The 23,761-nt window shown below is 31.2% G+C and overlaps 1 protein-coding gene and 1 pseudogene across 1 annotated transcript; both read right to left on the bottom strand.

The window, feature by feature from the left end:
* LOC109347202 lies at positions 1,313–3,839 on the bottom strand (annotated as a pseudogene).
* On the bottom strand, positions 10,639–19,058 carry LOC109347131 (plasma membrane ATPase 4). Its single transcript, XM_019586857.1, has 16 exons — positions 18,793–19,058; positions 15,281–15,400; positions 14,952–15,188; positions 13,863–14,624; positions 13,641–13,763; positions 13,454–13,558; positions 13,230–13,374; positions 12,955–13,119; positions 12,611–12,849; positions 12,482–12,514; positions 12,299–12,380; positions 12,024–12,184; positions 11,757–11,924; positions 11,458–11,640; positions 11,188–11,369; positions 10,639–11,066 (listed from the first exon to the last, which is right to left on the bottom strand). The coding sequence occupies exons 1-16, from the start codon at positions 18,850–18,852 to the stop codon at positions 10,970–10,972; spliced, it is 2,862 nt and encodes a 953-aa protein (XP_019442402.1). The 5' UTR covers positions 18,853–19,058; the 3' UTR covers positions 10,639–10,969.

Below are 23,761 nucleotides of genomic sequence, written 5' to 3'. Positions count from 1 at the left end.
TGTGTGTTTTTTGGGTTTAGAATTTAATATCTATGCACTGTTAATATAAAGTTTTTTTATACAGTCAGTACATCATTCACCGTTTATTTGTAGTATTTTTGTTTAAGTGTCAATGATGATTAAATATGTATGATAAATAAAATATTGACAATGTAAATGTATATTATTAGTGCATACATTTTAAATCCTATCATATATATATATATATAGAGAGAGAGAGAGACCTGAGTGACAGAGTTTGAGTATATGTAAAGAAACTCATGCAAATACGATATTGTGTAAACATGTTACACTAGCATTATTCATTAAGCTGCTAATATTAGGGGAGAAGGTGTAAAGCAACGGTTTTCAGTCCCCAAATCCAGAAGGAAAAAATAAAAATCTGAACATTAGCACAAATAAACAAATATTTGAAACCTAGTGTTAATTTGGATGTGTTTGAAATATTCATCCAATTAACATTAATACCCTTAATGATTTTTTTAGACTCTGCTTTTTTTGCCCAAAGAAAAATCACTTTCCTTTTTATCCATCTGCACCTGTGACTTTTAAGATGATTGATAAAAGTTATCTTCTTGAAGACACTCATCTTCTTCATCTTGAACACACATTTAGTTTTAGGTGCATATGCATCCTTTCAATTTCGTTTTTACCGTGCATTTAGGTTTAGTTATGCATTATACTTGTGGTTGTTGTTTTTGATTGATTTTTGTTCCAAGGTTTGGGGATCTGGGGTTGATTTTTGCATTTTAGTGTGGGTTTTGGTTTTAATTGTAACCTTGGTTTTACTCAAAAGCTTTGCACCAACCCCCTCAGTTATATTCAAGCATTCTCTTGAATGAATGTATAGAATTTTCAATTTTTTTATAAGGTCTGGCTGAGCTTGATTCTCCTGTCACAACTCACAACTCACTAGGCTCCGCTATTGAGGGGAGTGTGTGAATGAAACAAAATCAATGATCATTATTATCACAGACGAGAGTGTAGACAGCTCAGTTTTCAAGAGAGCAATCACAATCATTTATTAGATTATACCATGTGAATGATGTAAATGTTCTTACCCTACTTGTTGACACTGCACCATTTTCAAACTAAGAATGAGTGTAGTACCAAATTTTTTTTACTAAGAATGAGTCAAATAAGACTTGTATTTTTTTTCTTTTTGGATTGATTAGTCCATAATTTCCCTTAATTCTCAGAAGTATGAGGTTCAAGGTATCCTTTACAGTACTATTAGTTAAAACTTAAAAGAACATGCAGGTTAACAAGTATTGCAAACTAACTATTTATTTACAGAAAAGGCACTTGGAAGTGGATGTATAAACTAACCATTTATTGGAATAAAGTAGAAACTAGTTAAGCTAGGAATATGATCTGAATGCATGAACCATATAAATTCTGTGGTCCATGTAGAGTTGAAAGGATACAAACAAATAAGTTAAACTGTTATTTAAGCTTTAACCCTTGGGAAAGCCAAAATGTCCCCTACCTTCCAGAGTAAATGTCATACTGGAACTGCTCATAGGGGTGGTGGGTTCACTGCATTCTCCCTTTCTAGTTTTTCCATTTGGTGACTCTAAGCATGCTAATTGAGACACATGGGATTTCTTAACCTTGCTAGTTCCTATACTTAGAGTTAAATCCACTTCCATTTCTTCATCATAGCCACTAGTACTTACTTTACAACTTTGAAATGAATTATAGGAGCTAGGCCCTGCCTCACCTTCATCAAAGCCACTTGTTCTGGTAAAAATGCCTTCTTTTGCAGACCCTTCTAGATTAAAACCCCTTTGACCATGGACATTAGGTCCCTGTGAAATTTGTGTTGATTGATGTTGTTGTTCAATGAAATGAGGATCTATGCTATTTAGGGGGGTCTGAAATTTCTGTTGCCTATAACCCTTTTTTTGCTCATCCATTAGCATCCTTTGCACACTGTATACCCTGTGTAGTTCCCTTACCTGCAAATTCCAAATTCTCACCATTGCTAACTTGTAAAATATTCAAGTTCGTGCGGATCGGCATGTAGTTTTAACCGGGTTGACACTTGACACAAATGTGTTGCATATATAGTGGCTGCTATGAATTGATAGTAAATAACTAATGAAGTTCATGGAATTTCAATCAAACCACATCTTAATGATACCTGGTGTTTGAAGATGTCATCATGCATCTTCATTGTCTTTTTTATGGATTCTATAATGTTTCTGTCAACCATCCTCTTGTGATGCTTATCTTTCAGCTCTTTGTTCTGATAATGCTCCCAGACATCCACTTCACCTAGAGTTAAGTTGTTGCTGTGATCTGCTGAGGTTGCTAGAAGATTTATGGAGTATTCAATTTTGGTTCCCATGCCTGTAAATAAAATTAAAACCATTTCAACTTATGAAATACTTCAACTTATACACCTATTAAGTGTTGAATAATGTCTCAAATTCTACACCTTTTAGTTAATGGAGTTATGATTTCTCAAGCTATAATGTGAATGTGGGACAAAATTCACTTGACCAAGGATGGAGAATTTGAACTAACATCTAAACAACAAAGACTAAGGAAACTGAAACAATAGGAATTGTTAACACCCTAAACTAGTAGTGCATGTTTGGTATCACCTTACCTTAAATATGTTTTAGTAAAGTCACATTTGGGTAATTTGTAAATGAGTTTTAATCTCAAAACTATAATATGAGAAGAAATAAGAATGTTTTGCTTTTCCTCTTAATCAAACTCAACTTTGCAAACTAAAAACAAAGCATGCTTAAACTATCAATACCATCATCAATGGGAACAAACATATACTAATATCCAACAAGACCATTCATAATAAGCTTCTATACTAACATTATCCTGCAAGATTCTGTCCCTGCCCATTTTGGTGCATAGATGCAGGCTATATATAGGAAATATTCTAGCTTGTTTTCGGAACTATTTTGTCAAGAGGCTTTCACTTCACTAACAAAAAGTGGAGAAAGAGAGATTGAGAGAGGGGACCAAGAGAATGTGCACTTGAATGTTAAAACATGATTCTGCAGCATGACACATTACCATTAGATGTATGTAATAGTGAGACAAACTAAGATATGGGTCTGAGATTGTGTGTTGGCTTATGACAGCACCACTTGGCCAAGCCATAAGGCCAATAACTGGCATTAGTTTTCACTCTTCATCTCATATTCTTCCCCTTGTTTCTAAGAAAACTAGAATATGGACTAAAAAAGAAATCAAGAAAATGCAAAGACTACACACATCACTGATCACACAGGATATAGGAGTTTACATGTCAAGGATAAGTGCAAGTCAACTTATTTTCTTTTATGCTATTCTTGAAACTTTTGATGCATCACTGTGAATGGATATATGTTATTATTTCCATAGTAATCAAAACTATCAGAAACTTTCTTCAACTTGAAATAGTACTTAAGAAGCATTAAATCATCAAAACTGCAACACCTTATGTTTTAATACCTAATCTAAAGGTAATAGAAAGATATTTGTAATAAGAAAGTACCAAAATTGCAGCTTTTTGTGATGAAGGTCATTGAACATCTTCTTCCTTCATGACAGCAATTTTATCCATAAGTAAGCTTTACAAATAAAATAAGTATATAACAAGTGACCAATATTTGTCTCATGATTCTCCTTGAATCATTTGCAAACACTGCAAGCTCTAATTTTAAAAGAGTAATGATGAGGTTAATAATTCAGGCCTGACAGGCTGTTAGAAAGGAGGCAAGAGAACAGGTAGAGTAAGCAATGTGTTTGTATATGTGTGAATGTGTGATATTCTAAAAGATAGATATAGAGAAAGATGTATGTTCATATTATTATATTACTAATATTTTTAGATTTGTAAGTGGTAACATTAACTATAGTTGATTGTATTTTATGTATGTATATATATATGTTTGTGATTCACTATAATATGTTAAAGGACTGAAAAGAGGGGACCACAAAGTTGTATAATATAGTATAGTATATAGTATAATAATAAAAACAAATGACACTCCTAAACATGAACCAATGTAGGCCAGTGAACAAGATATTCCAGACAAAGTCTTGCAGGCACTTAATCAAGATATGCATGAGAAATCATAATGTTATTGTCCTTCTTTACTATAGGACTACAAAGTCTACCATCTCTATGTTAAACTTTCTTGTTTTTGGAAATTCAATGGTTGGGATTTGATTCTTCTTCCGTACATGCAGAAGTGCAGAACAAGATCTAGCCATCTACTGTGTTTGAGATTTCATCAAAATGGTAATATAAATTTCAGGTATACAATGAATCTTTCTTGGCAACATTTAATTATATAGCGGGTGAGCCTCGACTCAAAAATAGTAATATTATTTGCCTTGTGATATGGATGTTATGAATTCAAATTGCAGAAAAAACATACGACTAATACGAGGGTGAAGCTATACATTTAAACGCTCTAGACTCAACTACGTGGGAGTCTATTGCACTGACCTTTTTTTTTAGCAGTAAATCATATGGGCTTGGGATTTGCAATTGATAAAGACTGCTCTTTTCCTCAATCTTCATATATACACTGGGAGGTTGACCCAAATGATAAAAGTTCTGTTGAAAGGATCCAGTTATGCATGTATTTCTTCTTTGATCCTGTAAATATTCTTAAACAAAAAAAAATTCATTACTTGGGTTGAAAGGAACCGAAAAGCAAAAATGACATTTCTATAGTATGCTATCAACTTGGATCCTCTTCAGTTGAGAGAGTTGATCAATTATCCTACAAACTAATCAATCTTATATGAGATTAATCAATTCCTATAGCACTAGACCATAAGTGTAATATTGGTCAATTTGTTGGAGAGGTTGTTTAATTTAGATTAATATCATCAATGTTAATAAAGATTGATCAAGGTCAATTAGTTTCACTATTAATCAACTGGTCTAAAGATTGATCCAGAACCACTTTGCTACATATATAACCTCAGTTTTCAATTTGGTTGTTATTATAAGCAATTCAAATGCACCCCTTTTGAAAGAAAAAAGCAAATTTAGTTACCGATATCAAATTTAAATAAAACAATAAAGTTTATTCCAACCCATTATTTCCTCTTGAAGAATAAAAAGAACAAAATAATGCCTTGATTGAAAATGTCAAAGTTTTTTACAACTTTTATGTGTCTGCCAATAAAGATATGTCCAATACCTTGAAAGGGTGAGTATGTATGAACTATAATTCTAGAAACAGAAAGCTTAATCTGATAATGCATGTTCCTACTTCACTTGTACCCTCTCTTTTTGTTTTTGTTTTTTCCTACTACACATTCTGCATTTCTCATTATGACTTTCTTGTTTAAGAAACAATGATCTTTTGTCCAAAACAAACTTTATTTCTCTCAAGTAATAATTTTCCATACACATATTATGATTTTTTTACTTACATTACATTCACTTTACTGATTTTATTTTTATTTGGTGAAATTGTCTACAAGATGAAGGAACCATGACAAATCTCTGTAGGGTATGTTGAAATTATCATTATTCCAAGTGTGTATATGAATATAACACCTTACTTATTCTATTTTCTATGCATCAAGAAAGAGATGTGTGTACAAAAACAATTGGTGGAGGACATAAAAGTTGCCAAAATCAGAGAAGAAATTTATACAGCTTGACTATAATGAAAGTTTCTTCTCTGCTGTCATGGAATTACTATCAGCATGACATAAGGTACAAAATCATACTCTCTCATATATCAATTATCTTAGTAGTTTGGTCAGCTCTACAATTTTGTTTTTTTTCATTATTTTTGGTGAAAAGTAGATCTCATGTGTTTGTAAAACATCCACACACAAAATTATAGAGACTAAAATAAAAAATATATTTTCACCCCATTTTGGTGTTAGAAGTTAATTTCTCCAATTTATCAATATAACACAAGATTTTAAATACTCAAAGCTCATGACTATTTTATGTCTTAAAAAGTGTACTACTCAATGTATAATTTATTGAAAAAGTTACATTTAAGTATGTTATGCATGACTAAAAAAGAGGGAACCATATCCTATGTTCCACAATATTGTATCATTCCATGTGATTGGTCAAATAAACATTTAATAATTAATTTTTTAACTTAAATATATTTTCTAACAAATCATATCTCATGATATATGAAGTGATATAAAACGTGCGTGATAAAATGTGATAAAAAAAAAGAAGAGTAGTCTACTAGACTTCAACTAGCAGTAATAACTTGATAGAATTGTGACAGGAAAGGCACGCTTTGTAGCCTAACAAATGCACAATCTGCAGCAAAGTAGACCCACCCTCTAACACTTATCCCACATGCCTTTTAATGCAATTCATTCTGAAGTGCTACAAAAATATCGTTTGAGGAATATAAAAAAATAAAGTAGTCTTAAAAATTGAAGTTTAACACTTATTTTAATAACAATGGTTTAATAAAACAGTATTGACTAATCAAAAGGTGCACACTATCTAATAATTACAACTCACAGCTTCAATTGGATTTCAATCTTAAACACATTTCATCTTAAAGATGCATACGTGGTGGGGCCCACTGCATGTTAAAACAACTTTAAATATCATTGGTCCCTTAAATTGTTTGGTTGGATTACAACAAATGGTTGTCACATTAAGTGCTATCATGATCCATTAGATTCATAAGTTCATAATCACACTCATATGTTGTGTCATTTGTTAATATGGCATGGCAAGAAAATGTTGTGTATCATGTGGGGTCCTAAAATTGTGGAGATGACACTTGTTACTCACCCAACCATACAATTGGTTCTTGCTACTCTTATCATGTTGTTTCCAAGTTTCACTCCGAGATAAAATTTGGATGAAAACGTATCTAATACGTTATATTTAAAGATAAATATATTTATGTTTTTTAATGTTATTATTTAAAATTAAATTTTTAATATGTTATCAAGATTTTATTAATTTTCTTCACGTAAATCTTTATCGTTTTAAGTGCAGTAGTGGAAATTGCCCCTTTGTGTGATTTCACAAATAAGCCTCTCTGGTTGGTTGATTAATGAAGCAATTGACTCTAGATTGAGCTTTTAGCTGAAGCATGATAGGTTAAAAGCATATTTTCCTTTTCATTAGTTGATTAAGGCCAAAATAGCACATTGCTTCAGATCAAGGAATCCATCATAATGCCTACTTTATATCTTAAGTTTCAAATAACACTAGCTAATTAAGTTGACTCAATATAGAATTGATCCTATTTCATTTTTTCTAATCCAAATCAACAATGGTGCTTATTGGTGCATAACAATATACCCCTACATAAAATTGTGATGTTAGAGGTTTGATTTATATCATGTGTATAAAAGTATTATCTCAATAGAATCAGAACTTACTTAATAATTTCTTCACCTAAAAAAATTAATCTTTAATGCTTAATACACAATAAGACAAAATCATAGTTTATAAAAACAAACATGAGGAGAGGGAATAGTACAGGTTGGTTCACTAATGAACAGAATATTAAAGCAAACATGGTTCTGTAAAGCCATATATGTATATTTAAAAGGGCATGGTTGTTAAAAATGGAACAGGAAAGAAAAGATTGAATCCTATTCAGCTTCCACATTCAATGCATCAGGTTCTTAGTGAGTGTGTGAATTCCGGGGCAATAAGATTACAACAAGAACATGAAATGTACTATATTTAAAAGACATAAAGGAATCTCTCCTATTTTGGACTAAGGTTTATCTTCTCTCAATGCAATACCCTCTTCTTTATACTATTTAACAATATACTCATCCCATGTTTTTCTACCGGTGGACTATTTATGATTGGTCAGAAAAATATTTAATCATTAATTTTTTAATTTAAATACATTTTTTCAAGAGTGTAAAATGTGTGCACTACAGTGTAAAGATTTATTTATACACAGTCAGTGCATCATCCACCATTCATTTGTAATATTTTTATTTAAAAGTCAATGATGACTAAAAATATATATACACTGTCGGTATATATATCTTTTTCTCTTTTTTCAATCAATCATAATCAATATCACATGTAGTAACACACTTTGTCAACAACAGATAGCAGATTGGCTCTTACTTATACTGGTAGTATTTTTAAGACCCCTTCAATTATTGTAGCCAAAATTATACTTTGCTTTTCATTGTTCATATATTGCCATTAAAACCTAAACAAGGTTAAAAAAAAGTGTTTGTAAAGCATTGTATAATCTTTACTTTTACAGAGTGGATCTGACATTTTCTCAAATTGTTAATTTTATTTTTAGTGAGGACTTTTCTTCTCATGCTAATACCTTTCTATTGGGATTTAAGCATCACATGGAGGAGTCATTAATTTGGGGTTGGGTTATGAATTATAAATGAGAAAGCAACAAACACAGAATCTGAAAGTTTGATTGCTTTGTTATTTTGTTCTACATGCCATTTGTTTAGTTTAGAGTTAAGAAAATAATATCATTTTTTGAAACAGTTGGTCCATGTGATTGATATACATAGATAATAATACATTCTTCATCATTATTAAATTTTCTAATTAGTTTAGGAGGTGGAGGAATATAAAAGTGAATGACGCCCTTTAATTTATTGATATTTGTTTAACTGTGTAATTGAAAGGTCAATATGTCAATTAGGAGTAAGGATCTTCTCTGATAACGGAGACACAAATGTCATATAATAATAAACGAATATAACATGTAATGATATTTTTATTATTTTATTTATTATAAAATTATATTTCTGTAATTGAAAACATAAAGAGAAAATAAATATTTGCCCTCTCCATTGCTTGAATAAATCGTTATTCCTCAAAGTTAGGTAGTTAAATATTTCCCAACAAGAGATTAAGAAACTACAAGAAAAACATTATGTACAAACACATACAATAATGTAGATCATATCACATGTATTTTGACGAAATATTTAAAATTTCACATGGACTAAAAGGAGGAAAGAGGTATTTACCAAAAATATATCTCAATGTTGCTGTCCACACAAGCCTTATTTCTTACTCTATGCAATCATAGATCAATATGACAAATGAAAACCTTGAGCAGATTAGGATAAGGAAAACTGTGATGCTATTTAGACAGAGGAAGTCATGACTTTTTTGGTCACATAGGATAGGATTGCCTTTTATTGGTCAAAAAGATATGTCTTGTTCTTGACTTAGATTTATCTAGTCTGTAAATGAAAATGTCAAAAAATACAACTCAAGAGTGTGTTCTTTTGTATAACTAAGGGTAATGAACTAATCATTTTGGAGTGCGTACTTGTTTGTCCCAACAAATATCGCTCACAAAAGTCGAATATTTAACCTTATATTACTATATCAATATCTTGTTTGTGGATATGTGATTGTGGGTGAGAGGTAATGCAAGACATGGTTGAGTCACTTGGTTGGTTGTTGTGGCCAACCACAGTGCGGGAGGGAATGAAAAGTGGTGAATGGTTTTATCTGGAATAATGACCCTGTGGCTAAGTGCTCCATGGTTGTCTACACCAACATCACAAAAAATTCAGTGTTTTCATAGTAAAATCACTTGCAATGTGATAGACATAGTACTCTATATATACAAATTTCAACGTGGGTCATCAATATCTTTCATTTCAACAGTTAGTAACATGTATTTAATGCTATAAAATAAGAGAAGTTTCTGTACCCAAAACAATTAAGGATGCAATTACACTATGTAACTAATTCCTACAACTTCCTTTCATGATAAATAAGACAAAAAATTATAAGAGAGAGAGATTATGGGACTTTGGGTCTTTAACAAAGGAATTGTAGAAGTTGATGTACAATATAATTTAATTGTACAAATAAGATAGTCCTTCAAAATATCCACACAACAACTCTCAGGTGGCAAACATGGCATCCAACCAAATCAGAATGACATCTCCGTACTGTAATACCTTTTGGTTTTGTCTCTTAAGTTTATCTTCAAACTTCAATGCCAATATATATTATGTTCGGTTCTTGAGTTGAATTTTGTTTCTAATGCAGAATGTATATATTATGGTCCGTTAGTCTTAGATAGAAACAAGAAGCAAGATATATATCACGGTTATGAATCAGAATAACATTACTACTCAATAACATAACATGATATTACAGTTATAAATCGGGATTTATAATGAATTCCGGGTCCTGATGCCTGGGGTCTGGGTACCCATTACATTTATTATCATATGTTAAGATTGTCACTACCTAAAGCATAGACTTGAATCTAAGGCTAACATCTTTGGACTCGAAGCATGACTTGTTTGGATTAGGAAACAAGATTTTTCCGTAGATTTAGAACTGGCGTTCTAGGTAAGTAGCAGACTCACATCGAGCTTAGTTTGCTAACTGAGCCACAATAATGTAATATGTTTGATTAGCTTTATATTTGACATTTATATCAATCCAAACAATATGCTCTGGCTGTCACATTTTTTATATAATTTCTATGTCTAAGATTGCATGCAGTCACTTTTCATGTCCCTCTAACTAGATTCCCCTAAAGATTCAATCCAAAATACTTTAGGACCTGTTTATTTACACTTAAAAAAAGTTAAATTTCAATTTTTTTGGAGAATAATTTTGAATTTAACCAAATATAAAGATTAGATTAACATCAACTCAAAGATTTGAATTCTGCATTATGCCAAAGAAAAAACTTCCATAAACTCTTATTCGTCCTCCTAAAAAAATCTCATTATCAACATTATCTGATGATGTCCACCTGAATTTTGTGGCATACAATGAAAATGGAGAGCACAGAATGAGGAAACAGAAAACACCCAGAATCATATGAAAAGCAAGGACTGAAAATACATTCTAGAGAAAAATTAGTAAAACACAGATTGGAAGAGTTATAGTACAGGCTTAACTCTCCCTAGCTAGTAAGCATTTAATTAGTAAGCCTTCTCCTTTTCTCTTGTTTCAAGAGATGTACTAAATTTGGCACTCTATATACGATTTTCTAGTGTGTTTTCACACAGTGTAGTGCTGCTGGATTGTATCAATGTCCAAACCTTTCAGCTTCACTACAGACTCAACATGTCCCTTTAGAGTGTGAAGCTCACGAAGCCTGTAAGCATAGGTTGAAAAGAAAGATATTTCATGTATTAGTTTCACTAAAAGAATGGCTCTGAATGTAACAAACAGTGGACTGATTCTTTTTAAGTAAAGGGTGTGTGATTTCTTATTACCTTGCAACTTCAGCTCTTCTCTTGGCTTGATCAGCAATCTCAGTGAGTTCTCTGTAACTGCTCTTTTCATTGAAAATATTGGAAGATTCTGGTGGCTGAAGTCCATGTAAGGTTCTCTGAGCTAAAGCCCATTGAGCTTCCCTCTCTTCTTTACCATAGTCTTTCTTGGTGGTAAATGCAGTCTGTCATACATTTTGAAATCATAAATCAATATCTGCTCTATAAAACTATCAACACTTATTAAAGGGGGAAAATCTAATTAGCAAATACCTTGTTTTCAAGCATGTTTACCCAAGCCTTGCCACTCAATATGTAACGAATGGCAAACTTCATTATGTCAAGAGGAAAATAAAAGACAATACTGTAGAGCCATATGACTCCTGCCCAACCCCATCCAATTCCTTTGACCTTTGCAAAGCCCCAATCAGCATATACTGCTATCAGTGTAGCGATCTGCAAAACCATAAGCTCGGAATATTATGAGTTGTAGAAAGAAACAAGTAAAATTTGGACCATATTTTAGTTGCATGCCTACAACTCTGGAAGAATAAATGGAACATAATGCCTACCAGCTGAGCAATAAAGAAAGCACCAAGTAATAGCAATCCTGGGCGTTCAACAAAGGACCAGCTACGAGAACGGGTTACAAATATCAGAGCTTGACTAACTATACTGACTTGTAGATACAAAGCAGACATCATTTCCTCGTGAGTTAGGTGCCTAACATTAAATTTGTCCTGCAACAATAATAAAGGGTGTCATAAATATTTTATCCATAACAAGAATTTTGCAAGGTACATGCTGGAATATTGATTTGCTAGTTTAATATTTCTTACAGGGAAGAAAGTATTTTCTTTCATTGCCCAGAAAAATATGACAGTCATCAGTGCCAAGTAACTTCCAAGAACAATCCCAGTAGCAAATATTTCTTGTAGTTTCCAGCTATCAGGCAAGGGAGACGGCTTCACCCTATCCTTTGAAATTGTCATGATTGTTCCTAAACGTATGATAATTATTTTGTAAGATTTATATTGTCAATCATCATAGGCATGAAGAAATTGAAGTCGATCTCAGACTCAGTGTAATATTATGCTTATGCTAAGAGCTTTACCGTCATTAAGAATGGCAATAATCAAAACCATGAAAGGAGAGAAGTCGAATTTCCAGATCAGTGCAATGAACATGAAGCCAAACTGCATTTAGAAATAAGGAGAATCCAAAGTGGTGAGTATTCATTTATTCCTAGCTGCTAATGAATTACATAAAGTTATAACTCATGTTAATATTCACTTACCACTATACGGATAGTGATAGATACTGCATAGATCTGAAATGCAAACAAAATGAAGCATAATGTGTTAATTTAAGAACAAGCAGAGGAAAAGAGATTATATGTTTATGAAGAAACCAGAGAGCAACAAACCGTGTAGTTCTTCATCCTTTGGAAAATAGCTCTGCTAGTTAAGACTGCACTAATAATAACACTCAGTCCAGGTTCTGTCAAGACAATATCAGAAGCCCCTCTTGCAGCATCAGTAGCATCAGCAACAGCAATTCCAATATCAGCCTTTTTCAAAGCAGGAGCATCATTGACACCATCTCCAGTCATTCCACAAATGTGCTTCCTCTCTTGCAACTTCTTCACAATTTCATATTTGTGCTCTATAAGTATAAATAGGGAGATAGTAAGAACATAATTAGAAATCGTACCATTTCAAAAAATATAAGGGAAGAATTCATCAAAATAAAATGGTAAAAAGTGTGAACCTGGAAATACTCCAGCAAACCCATCCGCCTTTTCAATCAGCTCTTCTACTGGAAGTGAAGCAATACTTGCATCTTTGTCTTGACCAAGCAAGGAAGCAGATGGGTACATATTTGTTCCCATCCCAAGTCTTCGGCCTGTTTCCTTAGCTATGGCAAGTTGATCACCTGGAGAACATAAAAAAATGGTAGGATGTTGACTTGAGCACGTCTGACAATAAATACTAATTTACAAGATGCATTTTTTGTTTCAGGAATGAATGAGTGAGAGGATTTACCAGTAATCATCTTCACGTTTACACCAAGATTTAGAGCTCTGCGAATAGTTTCAGCACTGTCATGTCTCGGGGGGTCAAACAATGGCAACAAACCAACAAATTGCCATGCACCACCAGCACTTTCTTTTGTTTTCTCAGGAACTTCCTGCAAAAGCATACGGTTAATGAAAAGGAAATATAAAAGTTTCAACACAAACTTCAAACATGAAGAGTAGCTAAAAAACCTGTCTAGCAACAGCGAGTGAACGTAGCCCTCTATCTGCAAACTTGTCAATAATAGCATGAGCCTTCTTTGTAACATCTTCCCTAAGGTTACACAGGGTAATGATCTGTTCCACAAAGAAATACATATTAGCATCTAGAGTGACAAGAAAACTCACTAATCCTGATAGAACTAGATCATGAGGTTACCTGCTCGGGAGCACCTTTGCTTGCCCGATGCCAATTTCCATCAGCATCAATATAAGTCAAAGCAGTTCTCTTGTCAACAGGATTGAATGGCAAGAAGTGCACTTCTCTTACCCCAGCCCTTGCCTGTGCAAGGCACAATTTGTTCAAAATAATCAGTTACATCAACATTATTCAAACAATGAACTCGATAATAGAAACTGATGAAACTAAAAGAAGTGAAACCTCTTTTGGATCAGCAAGCATTCCAACAATGGCAGCATCAATGGCATCCTGGTTTTCAGTCCTAGAAGCTCTTGCAGCAAGAAGCATCACATGTTCCTTGTCCACTCCCTTCGCAAAGACCTCAATCAAGTTCTTGTCCACACTGAGCTTGTTCAGGGTGAGTGTTCCTGTCTTGTCACTGCAAAGGACATCCATACCAGCCATTTCTTCAATGGCAGTCATTCGCTTGGTAATAGCACCCTGCTGAGAGAGCCTGTGAGAACCAATGGCCATTGTCACAGACAACACGGTGGGCATAGCAATAGGAATTCCTCCAATCAAGAGGACCAATAGGTTATCAATTCCATCTCTATATTTGCGGTGCTGAATCGGGTACATGACTATGATCTCAGCCAACATACCAACAGCAATGGAACAAATACAGAAGTTTCCAATTGCTGTAAGCACTTTTTGGAAATGTCCAACTTGGTTGGTGCTATCCACCAAGTGAGCTGCTTTCCCGAAAAATGTATGGACACCAGTTGCAATGACAACGGCTTCAATTTCACCTTGTTTACAAGTTGAGCCAGAGAAAACTTCATCCCCAGGATTTTTAGTAACAGGAAGTGACTCTCCGGTCAGAGCAGATTGATCAATCTTTAAAGGATCACCCTCAAGAAGACGAGCATCAGCAGGAACAATATCACCTAGTTTGATGCTTATGATGTCTCCGGGGACTAGAATTGCAGCCTCTTCCTCACTCCATTTACCATCTCTAAGAACCTGCAAGCAGCAACAACAGTATTTAGTCATTCATCAAAACTAAGCTTAAACTAATTACTTCTAATTCCTGATGCCCGAACACTTCAAAAAAAATGCCTTAGAAGTTCATAACCAGCATTCAGTTTTGCTTTTTGATAAATGATATGTGAAAGTAAGACCTCTTATTTTTTTCTCATTATCAGACCCTCACTTTTGCTTGTCTTCAGTCATATTAGACACATACTCTCTTTTTTTTATAGGCCTCAATAAGCAAACATGTCTTGTGCATCAGAAGCATCTAGAGTTAATTGATTCATAGGACAAAGACACAAACTTCAATTTATTTACCTTTGTCTTAGGAGCAAGACCAGCCATAAGAGCAGCAGCAGCATTTCCAGCATTATTTTCTTCAATGAAACTGATGGTGGAGTTGATCACCAACAAGCAAACAATACCAATAAAATCTTGCCAATCTGGGGGCCTCCCATCACCATTTGCAAGAGCAATTGCCATAATTGCTGCAGCTTCCATAACCCATGACAGAGGATTCCACATGAACCCAAGAAACTTGAGTAATTTGCTTTCCTATTTCATTAAAATCAATAACCAGTCAGCAATTGTATTTAGTTACTATTACTTAGAAATATATAAGAGAATGGCATCATAAAAGAATGAACCTTTTTCTCCTCTAGCTTGTTTGGCCCAAATATTTGAAGCCTATTGGCTCCTTCATCCGAGGACAAACCTTCTTTGGTACATTTCAGTTGCTCAAACACCTCATCAATAGGAATACGTTCCTGAAAAACAAGTTATATAAGAAAACTGGATTGCTTAACACATTCCAAGATAACACTACCTCTAGCATTTCCTACCTCAAAAAAATAGTGCTGCATTTGTATCTAGCTTTTACTTATGTATTAGCATTTTTTCTTTGAAAATGGTCATTTTATTTATTTTTTCTTTCAAAGAATTGTGAATGCAACTGTATCTAGCTTTTTATTTGGTCCTTTGTATATGATTGTTATTGTAAATAAATCATAAAGAGCTTTCATGTTCTTTGTTTTTGTCCCTAATTTTGCTTATAGCAAGCCAGAGTATGGATATATTTGATTGTGGAGTGACTGCATTTTTGTTTACTGGCCATGGCAGAGTTGCATTCCAGACTGGTATTTCTGCTTCAAATTGCCAACCCCCCTCTTTATTAACCAGAACAATGGGCAAAAATAATATAACCCAATACCAAATATAAAAATTCAAAGGAAATAACCATATTGAAATAAAAAAATGGAATCTGGAGGAATCATATATTTAAGGATTAAACAGGTTTTTAATCTCTGGAAATATATGCAATTCTGATTTCATTCCAACAAATTTTCTAGTTCATACTTAGTTAATAGTTGTAGTTGAAATCTCTTTTTATGATGTGTCAATATCACAATTAATCATGTTATCACTATCAATTAATATAACATTACCAATTATAAAAAATGAAATATCATTATAAGAAAATAAGTAAGGGTTAAGACCAGAATTTTGGAATAAGTAAGGACCAAAATAAAAAAATAAAAATTCTACCCTCCTACTCAAACATATTACTTTTCATGTAACAAAACAACATATTACTTTTTGGTAACAAATATAAACATATTTAAATACCTTTACCTATTTCCAACAAAATTGAAACAATTTATCACATACCATATATTGAATAATAATTATGATTGTTTATGTTTTTATTAAATTAAATTGATTGATTGATTTTAAGTAATTATATTAATATGTGTGAAGTTAATTAGAATGGCTTATAAAATAGAACAGAATGAATAAGAGTTAAAGCTAGAATTTGATATATTTACAATGAACCATATATTTAATGGAAGGAAAATACAGTTCAGAATTATTAATATTAATAAGGATTCAAACACACTAACTTGAATTGACCCTCTTAGAAATTTCTACTTTATAAATTATAATTATAATATTATATAAACAGAATGAACAGAGATTTTTTTAAGTGTGATAAGAAGATCCAATTTAATTTCAAAATAACTTCAGTTTTGATTACGGAAATCAGAGATATAAAATATAAATATGTGAGTCAAAAGGTCCACATGACACTAATTATTAATTAGTAACTTGTCTATACCGTTAAGAAAAACACATGACATTAATTATTAATTAATCTATACTATATATAAAGCCATTGAAATAACTATGACTATGATTCTGTTTTCTTATTTTTTTATTAACATTTTTTTATTTTTAAAGTAAAATCATATAATCTTGGATAACTATAATTAATACATTTCATTTTAAGTTGAATATTATGATAAATACAAAAATTATAACATGACATCCAATAAAAAACATTCTAATTATTTAAAATAAAAAATACAAATTTAATAATTAATATCATAAAATAAGAATATAAGTCGATAGACACAATATATTTATCGACCCACTGGTAACTATGAAGGATAAAAATTTAAAATGGAATAATTTAAACGGTTATAAAATAGCGTACGGAATATTACTCTAAATATTAATTTAGAATATTTAATTAGCCAGCCTTGCAAAACGAGCCAGCCAATCACAAAAGCGTTGACTGCAACTCAATTATTTATTTCAGTACAACTAATCTCACATGTGCACCGGCCTCGATGTCTTAGGACCTGTTTGGTTACATTTTAACAACTTGGCCTAACTTAAAAAACTTATTCCCGTACTAATTCTTTTATCTACATGAAAATAATACATCACTTATAAATCAATCATTATAGTAAGAAAATATATTATTTTCAAACTTAAAATTAATTTCTAATTTTATTATTTTTATTTTTGACAGCAAAAGTCAAAACTATTGATTCATGAATAGGATAAAGATGTGAAATTTTGGTCCCTATTGTGTCAGGGACTCTGGGCCGTTAATCAAATGGCGCAGGATGCACAGAACAGAAATAAAGATAAGCTTAAAGTACCACGGATAAATGTACTGAAAATACTTTATAGTAAAAGTTTTTCCCATAAATATCATTCAGAGAAATTAGTGTCCACAATTATTGTAAAAGTTTCTTCCATGACAGACATTATGATTTACTCTTAATGAAATTAATATAGAATGATGCACTAAATGTAAACATTTTAAAATAAAAGTGATAATAACATTTAAGGAAACATAAATTATTATTAAATAAAATAATTGAATGTACCAAAAACATTATCATTAGGGGAAAGTTAGAAAATGAAACGTGATGAACGCTCTATCATGTCTGCATCTATACGTTTAGATCTCGTGGAAAATAAAATTTATCCAAAGTTCATTTGTGTGGTGTCAGAAAAATTGAAGGAAGAAATATAATACTCATAGTTATGGGTAGCTTTCGGAATCAAAACACTGTCCCTTTCGGCGCATGTTACTTTCCTGATTAAAGTCAAAATCCGACTACACAAGTGTGATTCCTTTATCATCTTGTTAATATAAACATATGTAGACTGAGGAAAAAATAGATTGAGAACAAATAAAATCTTCATACCTTTTTTATTATAAAAAAATCACACCCAAATCACAAGGTTCCCTCAATTAGTTATGGGACACGTATTATCCAGAGTTTTATGTAATAACAAGTTTTCTTTCGTAAAAAGTTGGTAGTAAAACACGAATGGAGATCCTCTCTCGAATTGTGTCTTCAATAGTGTCAGCTATCAATTATAATGTGTATGCGTTAATTCAATTAAATAAGAAATTATCAAAGTAAAATTATGTTAATTGATGTAATTTGATAGAATAAAAACACTAAAAAACACAGTTTGTTAGGAAAGATAATCTCTCTTCATCAAAACATCTATTCAATTTCTCCTATTAAGACCTAATTTGCTCTTCATATATTGAAGATATTATTTTACAAAGTTTTGCACGCGCCATAAATTTCTTATCACAAATTCAAAGGCAAATAGATGTATAAATCACAGTCAAATTACAATTATATCGCATTAATTGTGCAGAAGACATTGATGATGTAAAAACTAAAAGACAGATAATGATGATTCTGTATTCAACAAAAAGACTAGAGATCAGAAAAGAGAAAATGAAGACTGAAAACACAAAAGTGTTTTGAAAATTTAGCTAGAGAAGGACAAAAACAGTAACAAAATTGGTAGAGAAAATAAAAAGAGGAGAAGATGTATATACCAAATCAACGGTCTCGTTCTTGATTCCTTCAAGACTGATAGCTTTGTCAGTAGCCGCCATGTTTGTTAAGGTTCTGAAAAGGAACAGATCCTTCTCACGGAACAGAGTAGTATGCAATTATAGGAGAATAACACGAAGAGAGAGGTATTAGAGAGAATGGGAAAAAGGGGTATAAGGAAGGTTCATGGAAAGGGATTAGGGTAACCTTTGTTGCAGTTCAAGGTAACAAATGAGGTAAAAGGAGTGAGGGTACGGTATGAGGTGTTGTTTATATATATATATGGGAACAGGAATCTTATGTCACTATTTAATGTCAATACCTTTTTTAAAAGATCAAAAAATGTTAACAATGTCATATTATACCATCTATCATTTATATTTAGTTATTATTAATTTTTAAAAAGGTAATACAAAAAATGAAAAGTGATACAAGGACTGTCTATAAAATATAAATATTTATATTTACGATGCATAGATATTTATTATATCGAGAAAAAGATGTGTAAATTGGTAGATAAGAGTTTTTATGTTGTCACTATGTTATTTACCTTTCGTTTTTAATTATTATTAACTCCTCAAAAAATATAATTAAGATAAATAATGAATGATATACCAATTATATACACTTTATATTATCAATACATAGATATTACACTCTCAATCTATCTATCTGAATTTTCATTATTGATAACTAGTGTGTACAGACACTTCGTGTCTGTCGGCGAATATTGTGTGATACTACATATTTAATTTTTATATATTTCACTTTTTTGAATTAAAATGTATTTTTGTGTTCAGTGTATTTTATATTATATTTTTTGTGGGTTTACGATAATGTTTAATTTAAGGTGAGATATGTGATTAATTAATGTATTGGTGGTAGTTGCTTAGGATTATATAGTTTTTTTGTAAAAATTAAATAATGTTAAGGGCAATATAGGAAATAAAAATTACACCATGAATGAAGTTATTTCAAGTTTTGGCGTTATATATAGTATAGATATAGAATGATAATTATATAGTAACATGGGTATCAATTACTAATTTAATAAGAATAGAGAATGGGAAGAAGACTTGTCATTCCTAGTTGGGCTTCAAAACCTATGGGCCCCACAGCTGTACTAACACTGTCTCGACCCCAAACGTCGCATAACAATATCACTCATAATATCTCAATTTTCAAATTTAATAATTTCATGGTAACAAATTAAATTATTTATATTATTATTTTTAATTTTTAATTTTACATGTATATTAAGAAAACTTCACCTAAGAAATAAAGGATTCTAAAATTGTTACAATTTCCAAAATAATACTATTTCCCAATTAAGTACATTTTTTACTAGTAGTTTTATTAATAAAAAATTTCAGTTTTGTTTTCTTAAATAGTTTTAGCTTTAATGAGCCAAAAAATAGTTTTACCTATCCTTCACAGTTGTGTGATTTTGGTTCCCATATTTACTCTTAAACAATTTTGATCCTCTAACTTGTAGGATTACACAAAATTCATTTTACTATTATATTTATATCCAATTTGGTAAATAACTTGTTTATGTTTTGGATATTGTCTATCACAGTATTACATGTGTTAATCAAAATGTCACCGAATATTATAATTTTAAATATCACATAGACTCACACTTTTGATATCATGGTGGACAATATTCGTCACATAAACAATTTCGTTATATATTTTAATGGAAAACGATATAAAGTTGATTTTTATACAATAATGTAAGTTTGGAGATCAAAACTGCCGATAAAAATAAACAGGAGACAAATAACACAATTGTAAAAAACAGGGTATCAATTTGTATGTTAGCCTAAAAATTTTATGTCTCATTTGAGAAAAATAAAAAAACATTTCAAATTATTGGGTACAAAACTCAGCATATGCATTTTAGTCAATCTCTTTTCATTTTCTAGAAATATTTGTTGAGTTTGGTATCATCATTTTAGTTTACCTTAAATAATCTGGTGGCAATTCAAATATAATCCCATTTTTGGTAAAGAGATTTCATTATTATGAAATAAGCTATTTTAGAATGATTTCTTTCTTACATTTTTTCTTTTCTTTTCCTAGATTATAAACATTAAATTAACAAGAACATCAATTTCAACAAAAATGTATTAATAGAATCAAATACTAATTACTATATCAGAATAAACATATTAGAAGATAATTTATCTCATTCAACTAGTAAAAGTATGAATGTGTACTATTTTATTTAGTTCTAAAAGTATGTTTGAAGAAAATAATTAAATAGGACACATGTGATGATTTTAGTAGCTGAATGAGATAATTTATCTCTTTATATAAAGATATATTGTATCCTCTTATTATATCTAAAAAATCCCAATAACGTCGATGTGGCACTCCATATTTCTTTTAAATTTTTGGATTAAAAATACAATACAGTAATAGGGAAAGCAATTAACCTTCTGATTAAAAAGTGTTTCAGCAATCAGGACAAATTCTGGATGCAATTTTAAATTAAGAAATTGATTTTGGAAATAATAAACATTTCCAATGATAAATCCATTTAAAATTAAGGTGACTCGAAGACAAAGTTCTGCTTAGATTTCAAATAGGATCATAACATTAAATGGCATTCTTTGGAGGTTTGTGGGGTGAATAAGGAGCTTGGACGTGGAAGTCTCTAAACCTGCTCATTAGGATTCTTAGTAGGGATGAAAACGGCCACGGGCGGACACGGTTAGTAGCTACCCGCTACCCGTTTCAAAATAGGAGAACACTACTCATATCCGCGCGTACTCGTACGGGTACCCGTGTGTGGGTATTTGCGGGTATTTCTGGATACCCGCGAGTTTCCTATATTATAAATGAATTTTTAATTTTTTACTTCTGTTATGTTTCAAATGAGATAAAACTTAATTATTTTTGTACCTTTTGATTGAATGTTTGACAAAAATACTAAATTTATTGGTATTTTCTATTTGTGTGATTTTTTGTTCTCATTTCCTTAACAAAAAGTATATATTTTTTGTAAAACGTGTATGTTTCTACACATGTAATAATATTTGTAGAGTGTTTCACCACCAAACTCAATAAAATATGTAAACAAAGTAAAAGGAAAAAATGTATATAATGTAATGAATGTTAGAATAATGTACCTTTTATTTTAATTAAATATAATATATTAATCATATAAATAATAGGTAGGGTACCATAATACCCGTATCCGTCCGTATTACTACGGATATTTAAAACCCGTTTATAATACCTGCAGGTACCCATTTGTAACGTACCCGTCCCTGTGCAGGTTTTACCCACAGGTATCCACAGGTAAAATTTTTTTTACCATCCCTAATTCTCAGTGGTTCCTGATACAAAGATAAACTTCTAACATTTTTAACATAAAGGATCAAAACAAAAATTAAAAATCATAAATGACAAAAATAGAACATGGTTACAAAATAAAGGACCAAAATATCATTTAAATTATATTTAATTTTCTTTCTAAATGTGTCTAATATTCTCTTAAGGAGAATATTTTATTACTACCGATAATATTTTTAATTTTTGGTAAGGAAATAATACTTTTAGAGTGTATGATTACCCCTACCAATAAATGTCGTTCTTAGGAATCGAATATTTAACATTTTAATTGTTCTGAAGATCTAACAAAGTCTTATAGATCATTACTAATTTCTTATTGGTTCTCATAAGAAAGGATTGATACTTATTAAAAATACTAATGATAATGTTTACTACCGGTTAAATTCTTGGTATATTAAAAATCCGAACTTGATATTGTTTACTTATAGATAAAGTTATTGTGGTCTGTATTTTCAAGCCACCATTTTAGTTTTCCTCATCTTACGTCTCATTACTTCTTTCCATTAAGGCTGTGAATTATTCTTTGGAAAACTCATGACAATAGATATCAAATTTGACATGTCCTTAGCTTCTTCTTTCTCCATCAAATAAATCAACTCGATTCGTGTCACCTAGTAAGTTTTAGCATTATTATTATTATTTCAAGTTTTCAACCCATGAATTGAGAGGCATGGAAAAAGGGTAGAGACTTATTAGTGCAATATCTACATGGAAGTAACACCACTTGGACAACTAGATGCTATATTGCTATGTGCTGTGCTCTCAAAGTTTTATTTCATTCGGTGTATCTTCAACTACCCCACTTCCTTTTTGGCCACGGTAGTGTATATATAGAGGAGGGATTCATTTACGTTTAATTTAAGTTACGCTCAATTTCAGGGTTGATTCTTTTAAATTTAACAAACCAAATGACCGAGATTGAGTGTAATTTAAATTGAGTGTAAACATATTTCTCCTCATATATATATATATATATTACATATATGTTTCCATACCCTTATATAGGAATCTTCGAATAATGAAAAATGGGTAATGAAATGAGGACAGAAATGAGTGCGTATACAATCACTGGAAATTCTTCTTGGAGGGAGGACCCTTTTGCTTTTAGAACCAATAATCATTTTTCCTTTCTATCTCATCCCATTCTTTCTATTTTATTGGATCAAATAAGTTAAGCTCTTAAACTCTAAAAACTAACTTTGGTAGGCTACACTTAGTTGATAGGTTTGGTACCCACATTTACACCTTATATTACTATTATTAATTATAAATAATTAATAATATATTTTAAATTAAATTTCTTTAATATCATTCCATATTTGATATGAATCATTTATGATATAATTTGCTTTAGTAATTTTGTTTAATTGGTTAAGAAAATTTTAAAATAAATAATTGGTTTGAAACGGGTATATTTTAATAAATGAGTCTTTTTTTTGTACCACCAATGATATTTTCTCACTTTTTTAGTAAGAAACTAATCTCCACTCACAACAAGTGTCGAAAGAGAAATCACGAATCCAAAAAAAATTAATTTTTTACTCAAAAAAATGAGTCAATTTAAAATAAACTTATCACATTAATTTTTAGTGATTATTTCTTACTGAA

Source organism: Lupinus angustifolius, chromosome LG01 (genome assembly GCF_001865875.1).
Source record: "Lupinus angustifolius cultivar Tanjil chromosome LG01, LupAngTanjil_v1.0, whole genome shotgun sequence".
Classification (NCBI taxonomy): domain Eukaryota; kingdom Viridiplantae; phylum Streptophyta; class Magnoliopsida; order Fabales; family Fabaceae; genus Lupinus; species Lupinus angustifolius.
This window is presented reverse-complemented; position numbering and strand designations above follow the sequence as displayed.

What these genes read in the sequence shown, in the direction of transcription:
- LOC109347131 (XM_019586857.1), bottom strand. Translation starts at nt 18,852, where the DNA reads ATGGCGGCTACTGACAAAGCTATCAGTCTTGAAGGAATCAAGAACGAG. An exon ending in TGCTTGCTGATCCAAAAGAG is followed by an intron (nt 13,764 to 13,862) that starts GTTTCACTTCTT and finishes TGCCTTGCACAG; the next exon opens with GCAAGGGCTGGGGTAAGAGA. An exon ending in CTTTCTTTATTGCTCAGCTG is followed by an intron (nt 11,641 to 11,756) that starts GTAGGCATTATG and finishes ATGGTTTTGCAG; the next exon opens with ATCGCTACACTGATAGCAGT.